A 15,527-nucleotide genomic window follows, 5' to 3' on the forward strand; every position below is an offset into this window, starting at 1 on the left:
AGGATTCGAACCTGCGGCCGTAGCGGTCGCTCGGCTTCAGACTGTAGCGCCTAGAACCGGCAGGCCACTCCGGCCGGCTTGATAACCTGCCATTGTAGCAGCAGTAACCGATCTAACAACAGCACCAGACACTTGTATCTTATAGGCGTTGCCGGCCGCAGCGCCGTATTCTGCCTGTATTTGAATACGCGTGCCTATACCAGTTTCTTTAGCGCTTTAGTGTAGTTTGAGAGAGACGCGGAATTTGAGAAACTGTTTGTCTGTTTACGAGGGCATTAAAGAGACACATCCGTTGACCAGTTCATGACTTGACAAGTGACGCCTCTTGTTGCACTATGAGACGTAGGCCGCGGCAGCCGGTAGTTACGCAGTGGGCAGCGACGGGGCGGGAAGGCTAGCAGGAAGTGCGCGGCCAGTAGCTGCCAGGCCTGCCATGCGGCACAAGGAGCGCGCCCTGCCGCCGCTGCTGCTGCTGCTGCTTGGCTTCGCGGCGCGGGCGTCTCGCCTCGGCAGCTTCTGCGAGCACCTCATCGCCCCAGGCCCCTGTCCGCCAACCATCAGCACGGAGCTCAACAGCGTAGACACCGCGTACCTGACCAAGTACAAGGCGCTGCACTGCTGCGCCAGGGACTACGACAGCATCGAGTGGTAAGCGCCGTGTCTCAAGCCTCATTTAGACCGGAGCGAATGGAAGCAAACGCGAGCGAACGAGCATTCGTCGACAATTTGCTAGTGTTCACTATCGTACGCTTGTACCCGCGAACAGGCGTCGCCACTGGGGGAAATATGAGAGAACGAGTATGACGTGCCAACCCTACGAACGCTGCGTTGCTGCTCTTCTCGCGCTAATGGTCGTCACTCGGAAACAAAACAATGCGAAACTTGGTGAGTCACATGGGGTTGTTCTGCACGACGAGCACGCTGTTTTTGACGGAACAACCAAATTGGAGTAGGAAAAGAAGAATGTAGCCTCAAACGCGGTGCGCTTCACAGATGTCTTCGTTAGGATTGTTCCAAAACCTGGTACATGTATCGGTTGATGGTTTTTGCTAGCTTCTCACTTCAATAGAGGAGGAAATATGAAAGTAGAACACTGACTACTGACGAGTAACATAACCTGAAGAAAGACGAGAACTTATGCTCTGGTTAACTCAACTGGAAATGTTTAGTTTGGCAGCTGTTTCGCATTTGAAACCTGGCTTCTTATTATAATAGAAGCGGAAGTTTAAAAGCAGAACACTAATTAACGACGAGCAACGTAACGTCAATAAAGCTACTATTTTCTATCTGATGCGCCTAGAGCCGCTCGGCCACCGCGGCCGGCTATCAGTAGTTGGAGTTATTTGCGTTTGTACTGGTTTCATATTTCAACAGCTGACTTTTCATTACAACAGAGGAGGAAATTTAAAAGCAGAACACTAATTATTCATGAGTAACATAATCTCAACACAAGTTAGTGTTTCTACTTTGATTACCAGCAGCTGGAGAAATTTAGCACAACCTGTTACATAGGCTAAAATCTGCTACACAATTTGTTAGAGGGGCGATAGTGTGGGCGTGGGAAAAAGACTTTTCTTTATTCGCTTATTACATCAACAACATCTAAACTTCCAACTAAAAATTCCGTGCTGTTAAGCCCTGGTCGATACATAAAATTTTTCTTAACGTTTCATCTCCAGCTGCGGGAGTCTCTTCAGAGATAAAGCGCCAAACTGCGACCAGAATTCGAGGTGTCGCCGAATATACGGGGGGTGCAGAGGGCACTACAGTCCATCACATGATGTCGGCTACGACCTCAATGCCAACGCACTCGGTGTAACGTTAACACACAAATTTAATCCAATTTAACACCTTCCTCTTTACTGTTACAATTATTGTGATGTTTACAAATCTCAGTAGCTTCCCTACACATGCGCACATGATAGTTGGTTGATTTGTGGGAGGGAACCAAACAGCGAAGTCATCGGTTCCATCGGATTAGAGAAGGATGGGAAGGGAAATCTGCCGTGCCCTTTCAAAGGAACCACCCCGGCATTCGCCTGAAGAGATTTAGGGATATCACGGAAAACCAAAATCAGAATGGCTGGACGCGGATTTGAACCGTCGTCCTCCCGGATGCGAATGCCGTGTGCTAACCACCGCGCCACCTTGCTCGGTCCGTAGTTGGAGTTGAAATGTCAAGGGAAATTTTTATGCCCGGGCGTTTTTTAAGTGAAAGCAGTACCCGCAGTGAAAGCCTACATTGTATGAACATCTAAAATAACAGTGATACATCAGCCATGTACTAACAGCTACCGGACCATAGACAACAAGAAGTAGCAGGTCTCTCTTATGCTACAAAAATGTTTCTTCTGCACATGTGTGAAGTTTCAAACAAGTATGGCTGATGGCAGATCTGTAGTGAACCAACAAAATGGCGACGACGCAAGACACTCATTACGACAACGTGCTGTAATTGAATTTTTGATTTTAGTAAAAGAAACGGTGGCACACATTCATAGATGTTAACTCGAAAGTATATAGTACTGATGCGGTTGAAAAAAATACTGTTGGGCGATGGACAGAAAGAGTTAAAGCGTGAGGAAGTGCAGAAACTGTGATGTGCTCGGTCTCGTTCATGACACCAGCATCTGTCACAGCCGACACTAGGATCACACTTTGAAGATGACGAGAGCTAATGCATGCAACGGAAACATGGCTACGAGCAGAGGACAAGAGCTTTTACCTACAGAGAAAACATGCTCTTGCACAATACTGGCGTAAGCCCATAGAACATGACGGAGACAATGCAGGAAAATAGTAAATGTAAAAGAGATGTTGACTAATATTGTCACCAAATTCCAGCTCTTAAGAAAATATGTTTTCTGAGAAGTGGGGCATTGTTTATTGAAAGACGTTCGTACATCTCGCACATTTACTTTAAGGAAATTTATTGTGCTGTTCCTTTTTAAGAAAAACAAATACAAGGCTTGTGCTTACACACTCCGCTCCCACCTTACGGTTACAGCTAATGTAGGTATTTATCGTCGTTCTTCTATAGCACCACATTTCAAAAGCTTCTATTCTCTTCTTGTCTGAACTGATTACCATCCGCCGCGCGGGATTAGCCGAGAGGTCTGGGCGCTGCAGCCATGGACTGCGCGGCTGGTCCCGGCGGAGGTTCGAATCCTCCCTCGGACATGGATGTGTGTGTGTGTGTGTGTGTGTGTGTGTGTGTGTGTTTGTCCTTAGGATAATTTAGGTTAAGTAGTGTGTAAGCTTAGGGACTGATGACTTAACAGTTAAGTCCCATAAGATATCACACACATTTGAACATTTTTTGACCTTACCATCCACGCTCCAGAAAAATACCTTCAGAAAAGATTTCCTAGCACTTAAATTTATATTGGTTGTTAATAACTACTGCAGTATGATTCCTGTACAAGTTATAAACGATCTTTCACTCCCTACATTTTATACCTGTTACCTTCAGAATTTCAAAGAGTGTATCCAAGCAACCTTTTTCGAAAGCTGTCACCAAATATACAAATGCTGTAAACGTGGGTATGATTGTCTTTAACCTACCTTCCAAGATAAGTCGTACAGTCAGTATTGCTTCGTGTGTTCCTGAATTGCTCTGGAACCCAAAATGATGTTCTACCAGTTTTTCCATACCTCGATAAATAATTTGTTTCAATATTTTGAACCATGATGTATTAAACTGATGATTCGGTGCTATTCACACTTTGTTGCCAGCAACAGCCTTCTTTAGAACTGGAATTATTACCTTCTTCTTACGAGCGAGGGGATTACACCCGTCTCATACACCTTGCACGCCAAGTGGAATAATTCTGTCACGGCTGGTTCTCACAAGGGTCTCAATAGTTGTGGGGGAATGTTGTCTACTGCCGGGGCCTTGTTTCTAATTGCGCCTTTCTGTGCTCTATGGAATTCTTCTCGCAGTATCTTGTCTCCTATCTCATCCTCATCTACTTCCTCTTCTCTTTCTATGATACTGCCATCAATAGTGCCCCTACATACCCTTCCCATATTTCAGCCTGCACCTCAGTAGATACAGGGAGGGGAGGCGAAACCGCGATAAGAGACCAGGAAATGGCGATCATTGAGTGTGAATATCTGCCGCTCACAGTTTTTTTTTCGCTTTCCCATGCAATAAAATACTGCATCAGAGCAAATAGTGAGATTTATATACATTATCCGATCAAAAATATCAGGACACCTACTAGAAGACATTAATATTGATTGTCTCCATGCTTCGCTTTTATGACAGCTTGAGCTCTAGTGGCGACAGTTTCAGCGAGTTGTCTGAATGGCTGTAGGGGAATGGTAGCCCATTATTCCTCAAATTCCGAAACCGCAGAATATAGTGATGAGGGACACTGAGGTTTGGAGCGAAGTCGACGTTCTAACTCATTCCGAAGGAGTACCTTTGGGTTCCAGTTGGGACGCAGGGTGGGCCAGTCGATTTCAGGAAAGGTTTTGTTCACAAAACATTGCCTCATACATGCTGCTTTATTGTCATGCCCATGCAAACAATCGTCCGTCTCCAAACTGTACCTCTACTGTACACAGGACACAAAACTGTAAAATGTCCACATATCCTTCCATATTTAGCTTTTTCTTCAGCTTTACAAGGGACTGTGAAGGTGCCTCCATACTATAACACTACCTCCTCCATACTTGAGTGTTGACACATATGGCAGGGAAGGTTTCAAGGGCCGGCTGGAGTGGCCAAGCGGTTAAAGGCGCTACAGTCTGGAACCGCACGACCGCTACGGTCGCAGGTTCGAATCCTGCCTCAGGCATGGATGTGTGTGATGTCCTTAGGTTAGTTAGGTTTAAGTAGTTCTAAGTTCTAGGGGACTTATGACCACAGCAGTTGAGTCTCATAGTGCTCAGAGCCATTTTTTGAAGGTTTCAAGACATTTCTTAAACATAGACACTTCTATTGGGTTGCTACAAGATATAGGATGATTCATCACTCCAAATTACATGCTTCGTAATCCACCATCTAGTAGCATTGCTCTTTGCACTACCTCAAGCGTCACTTAGCTTTGACTATAGAAATGCATGGTTTATGACCTATTAGACCATTGTACTCCATTCTTTTTACCTCCCTACATAGAGTTATTGCGCTAGCTTAACTGTTGACAGCTATCTGGAACTCATAATTCCTTCTGTGGATTTCATGTGATTTATTTCAAGCCCCCTCCGCAATACTCTATGGTACCTGTTCATCAGTACCGGAGAGTAGCGGGGTGATGGGGGTTTGAGGACAAACAATTTATTCAAAATGGCGACTTGTTTTCCCACCCCCCCCCCCTATGGCATCATACCGCCTCCACTGCCTGGAAATGACGGGAAATTTTGGTGGGAAATAGGGAAATTGGGCTAATTCCACTAATCTAACTCTCCCAACCCTCTCCCCACTCCTATGACATCACCCAACCCCCACACCTCCTCTGATGCGACCTCTGGAAATGGTGGGAAATGGTCAGTTACTGTTCAACTGCTGAAGAGGTAAGTTACGTTACTGTAGTTCATTTATTTTTGATGGGAAACAGCAATTTTGTGCTGGGAAGGAAGGCAGGGCATTTAAGTAATTTATTTATGTATAGTTCAGTTGGGCTACCTCCACTAACCTAATTCGGAGACGTGTGTCAGCTTGACACAGGGGACTAGCTGAGCTAGGTCGCACCACATCCACAAGAGAGTGCCATTGGCCTTCCCCTTCCCCTCTTCCCACCTACCCCCAAACCTATGATGTCACCCCCAACCACCACCCCACCCCTGTAAATGACAGGAAACGGTCAGTCTGTGCTACACTGCAGGAGGGGAAGTTTAGGTTAGAGTACTTTATTTATTTTTGACGGGAAAGTAAAGTACATTCGCTCCTAATTGCACATCTGTATTCATAGTACTACACAATGAGTGCCTAAATTCGCAATACAGCTTTAAATTGACGATGTCCAACAATTAGCGTCATCCTGCTGCAAGAAAAATTCAGTATACCATTCGAAAGTAGGAGCAGACAAACTCAAAATAAAGGACGCTCCATCCCCTACAAGTCGAAATACAAGTAAATATCTATGCTCTATGTGTGAACTGGTGCGAAAAAGACTTGGTCTGAAATGACAACCCCCAAAACCGATATACTGAAATTATAGAGTGTTAAAAAACGATATCTGCAGTGTGTCGTACGTCCGACCTTTGTATCTGCACAGCGAGTGTACTAATGTGTGCAAACTTAGCTTACCACTTAGCGCACAAATCGACAAGACCTCTGAACTCTCTTCTCAAGCCCAGGATGTCAAACAGGCATTCTACATAAATATGGCCCTAGCCCTGTAAGGCAGCTAATGTCAGGGGAAGATCATAACAAAAATCATTAGAAATATTCCTGTCAAGTACCTAGAATGCACGAATTTATAAAAATGAAAGCTTGGGGTCTATTCTAGAAAGACAAAACAGCTATTCCCTTTTTTATTCTACATATAATTTATCAACTGTTGCTTTCAGGGGTCAAGTGATAAACAACATTCACGTTCAATTACTTTTGATGGTCAATAACAAAATATTTAATTGCTGGACATATTGAAATGACAATTATTAAAATCGTTATCTCTACACATGAACATTTTTTATCACATGAAAGAATAAATATTGAAAATCTCGTCAGCTCTTTTAAATCTACGTCGCCATAGCTGCTCAATGCACCGAATTGGAGAATAAATTTACTTTTTGAACGTATGAAAACATTCTCATGTACTCAATGTGAGGGTAGGTTAGTTAGCATCCTAGCTTTTGATATTCAATGGTCGAAGTGTATCCAAGTTGGAGTGATCAAAATCTAGACTCAATATTTACTGTGGCCAAATGCACGATGGAACTTTACCAACATCTACAACAGCATTCTCTCTGTGCTGGATCTGAAACGCTAATTCCATACTCTGTCTGGCCTTGACTGAATTCACTCAGTCGCAACTTTCCTGCGTTCTGTAGAACATTAATCTTTCCCTAGTTGAAATAATGGATATTGCACATTCGCTATGGGTTGGAGCGATGTGCACAATTTCTTTGCCCACAAAAATTCCTGCAGGAATATTTAACTACTGCTTTGCTATATGTCGCCACATTACGTGAAGCATATCGTCCTCACTTAACAGAAAGCAAATTCTCAACACCTACGTTTATTTCCAGACACTTGTGTGACCCGTCACGTGAGAAGATAGAGAGAGAGAGAGAGAGAGAGAGAGAGAGACTTAATTTTAGATCTCGAAATGCTTTTATGAAATAGGATCTCCCCACCGTGTCGCGTCCTCATCGCCAAACATGGTTTCAGCCAATCACCATCTCGATAGAGGTGAATAAACATTTTTATTTTTCTTTCTGGGTAGCGTCATAGCCCTCTTAATGATGTGCAACCACTTACCCTCGGTCCTTACCTTATTTACACTAAAAGGAATAATGTATTGTTCTGGCCTTATCCCCTTCTATGATGAAGCTCGCCGTTTTATTGCTAATGGGAGTTTTATGGTATTATTAGCCACCTGCTCGGTTTGTCTCCAAAATGCGTGTCCCTTTAACTTGTTTGTTTCATGCCACTGTCCATATACTGGTAGAGATTGTTTCGTTAGTTTTTGGGTACATGAGATTAACTGCAATTGCCTTTTGTTGATATAATGTAACTATTATTTTCTGTGGATCTCATACTGTATCGTACTGTCGTTATGGATATAATTTATGTAAGGTCCATTAAATCCAGATGCCTTACAAATGCCGTCCCTTCTTGCTGCGATCAATGGTTGAGGCATTGCTCATTGCAGTTCAAGATTGTAATTTCAAATAATATAATCATTTCCCAGCTACTTGTCTACCTTATGCTAGATGATGTCGTTTTAACATTTTTTTAACTAATTGATTTGCAATGCATTGCTTTACAAGGCATTTTCTATTTGGATGATTTTTATGTAGCTTTACAGTCCTTCATAGATAGTTAATTGACTAATCTTACAACATTTTTCTCTAGTACTTGTAGTTAGATACTATTAAAATGGTTCATCCACCTTTTAAATTCTCTCTTTACAATAACTTCAGGCATTCCACAATTCTCAAACATTCATGATATTGATGATTATGAAAGATGAGTGAAGTTAAGCAAACATTAGTTTTTCTTATACCTACTGTAAACACTCAAATGCTACATCAGTATTGAAAATTATCATCATAAACAGACATGTATGTACTTAAGTGAACTTCATATATGTAAAGTAGTTAATATCTTTGCATATTTCTATACACATTAATGCAAACTTCATATTCTTTTACATTTTTAATCATTAAAAACACGTTTTCAAAATATCCACAATACACAAATTCTTATTAACATATATTTAGATTTGATGAACATTTACAAATTACACATGAAATACAAAATATAAAACATGGTACATTTAAGAACAGCCTTAACAATTTACAAATCGAATTGCAAAATACAGATGAAACACACAAGTTACAAATTCTCAGTGTTACAGGTACGACTGAATATTTACAGGTGTCTCAACTCTTTGTTGAAGTTATTATCTTTTGCACACTTTAAAATATTAGTATAAATTAATCACACACATCACTTTCCTTCTTAACGCAATTTACTCTTTGAAATTTGGGTTGGGTTTGCTTCCCAATGCTGCTGTCGATCAGTGGTGGTTGATGCTGCTAGTCAGTTGTAGACTCTGTGCAATGTTGATGAAAACTATCGACATTTACAGTTCTGAGTGTTCGAGCACGAATGTCATTGCATGGTCGATTCCATGTTGCATTGTTTTGATGACAAAGTGCTCGTCCAAAGGCAATGCCATGATGTGACAATATAGTTGGCATAGTCCTTTATTGGCATAGTTGTCAACAAGGTTGATGAGTGTAGCCCCTCAATTGTTGCTACATCTTGATGTCCCCATTATGTGTACTCTGTCTGATGGTTTGACCGCCTTTGGTTGGTTTGATAGAATGAAATAACTGCCATGGTTTTGTTGATTATTACTTCCTGTTGATTCTGCCAAATCTCATACCGGTTTGAGGTATAGGATTAAGAAAGAAACCTTGCTGTCTTCTTGCTGTCTCATCTCCAGACCCTTTCTTCTCTTCATTTCTTGCTGTGTCTTCATGTTTTCTTTCATGGAAGTTGCAACTTCTCGGGCACAGGGATAGCATATGTTATTCAGCGAAAGTATTCAGAAGGACTACCAGTAATGTTGTTATGAGATGTGGTCAATCCTATTTCTGAAGTGATATATCTGTTTTCAGTTATCAGTTATTCAGAGAAAAATATCCTGAGTTTATTTTTCCAGGCAGTTGTACTAATGGGCTGTTGCAGACGGTTTGCTATTCTTTGTCGCTGCTAATGAGTTCACTTGGGTCTTCCTCGCGGCTTATGCGTCCCTACTTCTAATGGGTTTTCCCATCCTCTCGCTAATGGGGTGAGGTGTGGGACAATATTCTTCAAAATACACTTGGCTCGTTCTCCATGCTAAAGTGAAGCGTGAGGCAGTAAATTCCTTGCTTCTGTCTTCAGTCTGTCGCCAATGCCATATTGTGCAATCGTATAAACTCTGACACTCAGCCCATAGCTACTCGTCGACTTTCTGCTTATGTCGCCACCTTGGCTCCCTCCTCCAGACGATTATAGTGACGTTGTGTTGTGTGCCTTCTTTGTTTCATTTGTTTTACAATGACTTTTGTTCAATACTACACTTACAAGTTTCTTTACCTAAATTTACTATAACCTTTACATTTGAACATTTACATGAATAATACAAAATGAATGTTTAAACACCTTTTTTCAGTACTTTACAGAAGAAATTAAAATATATCTCTGACACATTAAGTTACTTAATTTTATAATGGTTCCTTTACTTCTTGAATGAGCATGGATTGATTATGTGTAGGTTAGTTAATTAGTATATCATGCAATTAGTTTTCCTTTATTTTTATATCCTGACCTACTTTGATGATTTAAACGATTAGTATTAATGTATCTATATTAGAATATTTACATGTTTGTAGCTCGTTCTGTTTGCCTCTTGAGATCTGCTGCCACCTGAAACATATCTACATTCTTTTGCTGTATCATCTGTGATCCATTTATATTTTAGTTTTCATTGCTAATTGCCGTATGACGACTGCAAGAATTATCATTCATTATCAGCCTTTAGGTGGCTTACATGATGTAAACCTTTATTTTCCATTCTTGGGTTCACCAATTCTACTGCATTTGTGTGAACCACTTTACTAATTATCATGGGTCCCTTATAAACTGGATAGAATTTATGGCAAACCTGTTTTCCTTTATTAGATAATAAGTGATTTCTAACAAGAACCAACTGTCCCACAATGAATACCCTTTGTCTGCTCTGAGCTTCCTTTTTGCAGCTGCTCCTTCAATGTTCTTGAGTGCTAATTTTATTATCTGCTGGTGTGATAGTCTTCTGGATGGCAGAAACTGTACAACTTCTCTTACCCTATCCAATGGTCTTTTATTTTTGAGCACTGTGACTGGTGGTAATCGTGTAGTACTGTGCAGCATTTCGTTAATAATTTGCTGTAAGTGACGTAAATTGGCATTCCATGTGGTATGTTGTGAACTACAGCACAGATGACACCATTCCCAATATCCTTCATTCTCCACAGTTGGCGCTTGGTTTGTACCTGGATATGAAGATGGGTTTAATTTTATGTCTTTTTAAAGTCGCCAACCAAGGTTTAGAAGTACATTGGGGCCTCTTATCTGAAATTAATCTTTCTACATATTTTGAGGAAACCACATTGTAGTGCCTTACTGATCGTAACACCAGTTGTACGTTTGAAAGGTGTCAGAGTGACATACTTTGATGTTAACTCTAAAACTACAGAGATAAACTAATTCCCATTCCTTGTCCTTGGTAATGGACCCATAAAATCTGTTGCTGCTAGATGTTTTAGCTTTTTCGGTATTATGGGTGACAATGGTGGTTTAGTCTGAAAAGGAAAGTGTTTGGCACGTTGGCCATCCTTAAATTTTTTTCCTTGAATACTTGCCAAATACGTCTTTCCATGTTCGGCAAATGTGCGGCCTCATTAAGTTTCATAAAACATTTTTTCGCCCCAAAGTGCCCATTACTTACGTGAGTGTATCATACACTACTGGCCATTAAAATTGCTACACCACGAAGATGACGTGCTACAGACGCGAAATTTAACCGACAGGAAGAAGATGCTGTGATATGCGCATGATTAGCTTTTCACAGCATTCACACAAGGTTGGCGCCGGTGGCGACACCAACAACGTGCTGAACATGAGGAAAGTTTCCAACCGATTTCTCATACACAAACAGCGGTTGACCGGCGTTGCCTGGTGAAACGTTGTTGTGATGCCTCGTGTAAGGAGGAGAAATGAGTACCATCACCTTTCCGACTTTGATAAAGGTCGGATTGTAGCCTATCGTGATTGCGGTTTATCGTATCGCGACATTGCTGCTCGCGTTGGTCGAGATCCAATTACTCTTAGCAGAATATGGAATCGGTGGGTTCAGGAGGGTAATACGGAACGCCGTGCTGGATCCCAACGACCTCGTATCACTAACAGTCGAGATAACAGGCATCTTATCCGCATGGCTGTAACGGATCGTGCAGCCACGTCACGATCCCTGAGTCAGCAGATGGGGACGTTTGCAAGACAACAACCATCTGCACGAACAGTGCGACGACGTTTGCAGCAGCGTGGACTATCAGCTCGGAGACCATGGCTGCGGTTACCCTTGATGCTGCATCAGAGACAGGAGCGCCTGCGATGGTGTACTCAACGACGAACCTGGGTGCACGAATGGCAAAACGTCATTTTTTCGGATGAATCCAGGTTCTGTTTACAGCATCGTGATGGTCGTATCCGTGTTTGGCGACATCGCGGTGAACGCACATTCGAAGTGTGTATTCGTCATCGCGATACTGGGGTATCATCCGGCGTGATGGTATGGGGTACCATTGGTTACGCGTCTCGGTCACCTCTTGTTCGCATTGACGGCACTTTGAACAGTGGACGTTACATTTCAGATGTGTTACAACCCGTGGCTCTACCCTTCATTCCATCCCTGCTAAACCCTACATTTCAGCAGGATAATGCACAACCGCATGTTGCAGGTCCTGTACGGGCCTTTCTGGATACAGAAAATGTTCGGCTGCTGCCCTGGCCAGCACATTCCTCAGAACTCTCACCAATTGAAAACGTCTGGTGAATGGTGGGCGAGCAACTGGCTCATCACAATACTCCAGTCACTACTCTTGATGAATTGTGGTATCGTGTTGAAGCTGCATGGGCAGCTGTATCTATACACGCCATCCAAGTTTTGTTTGACTCAATGCCTAGGCGTACCAAGACCGTTATTACGGCCAGAGGTGGTTGTTCTGGGTACTTATTTCTCAGGATCTATGCACCCAAATTGCGTGAAAATGTAACCACATGTCAGTTCTAGTATGATATAATTGTCCAATGAATACCCGTTTATCATCTGCATTTCTTCTTGGTGTAGCAATTTTAATGGCCAGTAGTGTATATATTTGTTCACGAGTTCATCAGGAACACATACTGTCCATAAACGTGTACTTGAGTCTCATCTGTAGAACAGCAAATCATTCTTTAGCAAATAATGCTGACGAACGTCAACCGAGTTTTTGTCTTCCCATTTATATTTGATCCTTAACACCTCTGGGTCTCTGTTCTGTTCGTTTTAAATGTTTGAGAAAGCTGTTGTTATGTAGTTTCCAAAAGGAAAGTAATATATAAAAAATTTGGTCTTCATCTGCAGCGAACTTCTTGTTACTTTGGGCTGCACCTTGTGGACACCGGGAAAGAAAACCTGCTAAGGTGTTTGCCGGTGCTGGGATATGTTTCACATAGAAATCATACTCTTGCTAGATAAAAATCCACCTTGCTAGCTTATCATGTGTCAACTTTGCTGTGAGTAAAATCTCAAGAACTTTATGATCTGTGTATACAATAGTTTTCCTTCCAAACAAAAAATACCTAAACTTTTGGAAACTCCAGACTACCGCTAAAGCTTCCAGCTCTGTAATGGAATAATTTCTCTCACTTTTGGATAACACACGACTGGCAAATGCAATGGTCTTATGCGATATCTGTCCATCTTGTTCGTAGCATTATAATAATACTACGCCTAACCCAGTCTTGGCGCTGTCCATTGCCATACAAAACTCTTCCGTAAGATCTGGGTGTGACAGTACCGGTGCTTCCGCTAACGCCTTTTTCAACTTCAGAAATTCTTGTTCTCCAGTATCATCCCATATACATGGAGTGTTTTTACCGGTTAAAATGCATAATCGGGGTGTAGCTAGAGTGTCTACACAGATGAACCTTTTAAAAGCGTTACAAGTCCCAGAAAGCCTCTGTCTTCCTATTATATGGTGTTACAAAATTTCTTATTGCCTCTAGTTTTTCTGGGTTCAGTTTCATTCCCTGTGTAGATGTGACATGTCCTAGGAAGTCTATGTGTTGTGTTCCAAATTTCGATTTTTCCAAGTTTACCGCTACCCCATGTTCTTTAAGTGTTTCCAGTAAGATATCCAGAATTTCATTATGTTTTTCCCACGATGACTGTGCTATGAGGATGTCATTCACATAACATGTCATTCACTCCTGTAACTCCTTAGGTAGAATACTTGCTAGACCTCGAATAAAAGCTGTGGATGAAATGTTCAATTCGAAGGTGAGTTTTAAATCTGTAACACCTTCCAAAAGCAGTAAATGCAATATATTTCCTGCATTCAGGAGCTAATTCAATTTGCCAAAAGCTACATCGTAAATCTAGTGATGAGAATAATTTTACATTATGAAATTTTTGGAGAAAGTCTTCTATTCTCTCAGGATGATCTGTTTCTGGCACTATGATTGTGTTAATTTGTCTGGAATCTAATACCAAATGTATCATTCCATCCTTTTCTTCCACAACACATAACGGGCTGTTATAAGCTGACGGCACCTGTTCAGTGACACTATCTGGTTTCCTCTTATTTAACTATAAGAATACAGTATGTCGGTAACTCAATGGGATGTTATACGGAGCTACTCTGAAAGGCTTATTGTCCTTAACCTCGAATATGTATTGTTGATCTTTAACTGCTCCAGGTTTCGGTTCAAATACAAACGCATGCTTGTGTAATATTGTATCTAATTCCAACCTTTGCTGATATGTTAACCCCTTTAGACTTCGTTTTTTTTATCTCTTTGTAAATGTCTTCAACTATTCCCAAATCTATAGGCACTGGTTCGTTCGTCCATAGATATCGCGGATTATTCTGACATGCAATATCTCCGTCGACTTGCATTTGTAACTGTGTATAATTTCCACACATTTCTTCATGTCTCAGGTTTTCCTCGAATTTCAAGGTGATTTCTCCTAAGGTGACACTTCCTCTGCCCCATATGCAACACAGCTTTATGTTGATTGAGGAAGTCAGCTCTGATAATCATATCGACTGATATCTTTGGTACTATGGCAAAATTCGTTTCTATTACATGACCCTGGCAGTCAAATGCAACTTTTCTCTGTCTTGTGACGTTCGACGAATGTCCCATAATTGCTCCATGTACTTTGACCTTTCATGTTTTTAACACTAATAAGCCGTTGTCGCAATTGCAACGATTGAATAACGGCTCTGATATCACCGTTAACACACTCCCACTATCAACTTTTGCGTTAATGACTGTTGCACGAAGTATCGGGCTTTTCTCTAAAGTACTCTCATCTTCGAATTCCTCCATTAATATGTCCTCAGTTACTTCATAATTTAACCAATGTATGTGTTTTTGTTCTGTCACAACTGGATGTTTATGGACATCCATAGCTGCGTCATTTTCCATTAACATTTGATGGTTTTTATCGAGAGTTTGGGGAGAAGTACTTCCCTTTTTTAAATTGTCCAACTTTAGTCTCGCTGCTGCTAGATCAGCTTCTAAAGTAACCAATCTAGATTTTCAATCCTCATTTTCACACATTGCTACTTCATTTAAATTTGTTTACTCGTCACACATCTGAGTAATCGGCTCTAATTTAGATTTTAGAGCCTGGCAAGTATTCTGTAAGTGTAAAAGTACTTCACTCTTAGATTCTAGGGAGTCAGATTCTACGTTAAGTGTATCTGTCTGTACTCGCACCCTGTTCAACTCGTTATCATATTTGTTATCTGCCACCGAGAATTGCAGATTCAAATTTTCAGCTGTGTCGTCATTTATTACGATGCTGTTTTCTGTGTCTGGTGTGATGATTACATAGTCTCGGTAATACTGCCGTACTATATCCTCTATGTCGCAAAATTGTATTCATCTGATCTGATTTATCAGACTGTTCACATACTTTATTATGTGGTTCGTTTTCCGATCCAGACAGGATATTTTCCCTGTCATTTTCCTCTCCATTATAGACTTGTTCTTCCCGATTTTGTTCGAATCCCGCAATCAAAAATGCCTCAGACTATTTCTG

The 15,527-nt window shown here is 41.4% G+C and overlaps 1 protein-coding gene across 3 annotated transcripts in view; it reads left to right on the forward strand.

Annotated features, from left to right (window-relative positions):
- The first annotated feature begins 431 nt into the window (after positions 1-431).
- The window catches only part of LOC126161895 (X-linked interleukin-1 receptor accessory protein-like 2), a 125,040-nt gene continuing 109,944 nt past the window's right edge, over positions 432-15,527 (forward strand). For all 3 annotated transcript variants that reach the window (XM_049918041.1, XM_049918042.1, XM_049918043.1), the window contains exon 1: positions 432-648. In XM_049918041.1, coding sequence (XP_049773998.1) covers positions 434-648 — 215 coding nt within the window. In that variant the 5' untranslated portion in view covers positions 432-433. The remainder of the gene's footprint in view (positions 649-15,527) is intronic.

The sequence above is a fragment of the Schistocerca cancellata genome, chromosome 2 (assembly GCF_023864275.1).
Source record: "Schistocerca cancellata isolate TAMUIC-IGC-003103 chromosome 2, iqSchCanc2.1, whole genome shotgun sequence".
Lineage (NCBI taxonomy): Eukaryota > Metazoa > Arthropoda > Insecta > Orthoptera > Acrididae > Schistocerca > Schistocerca cancellata.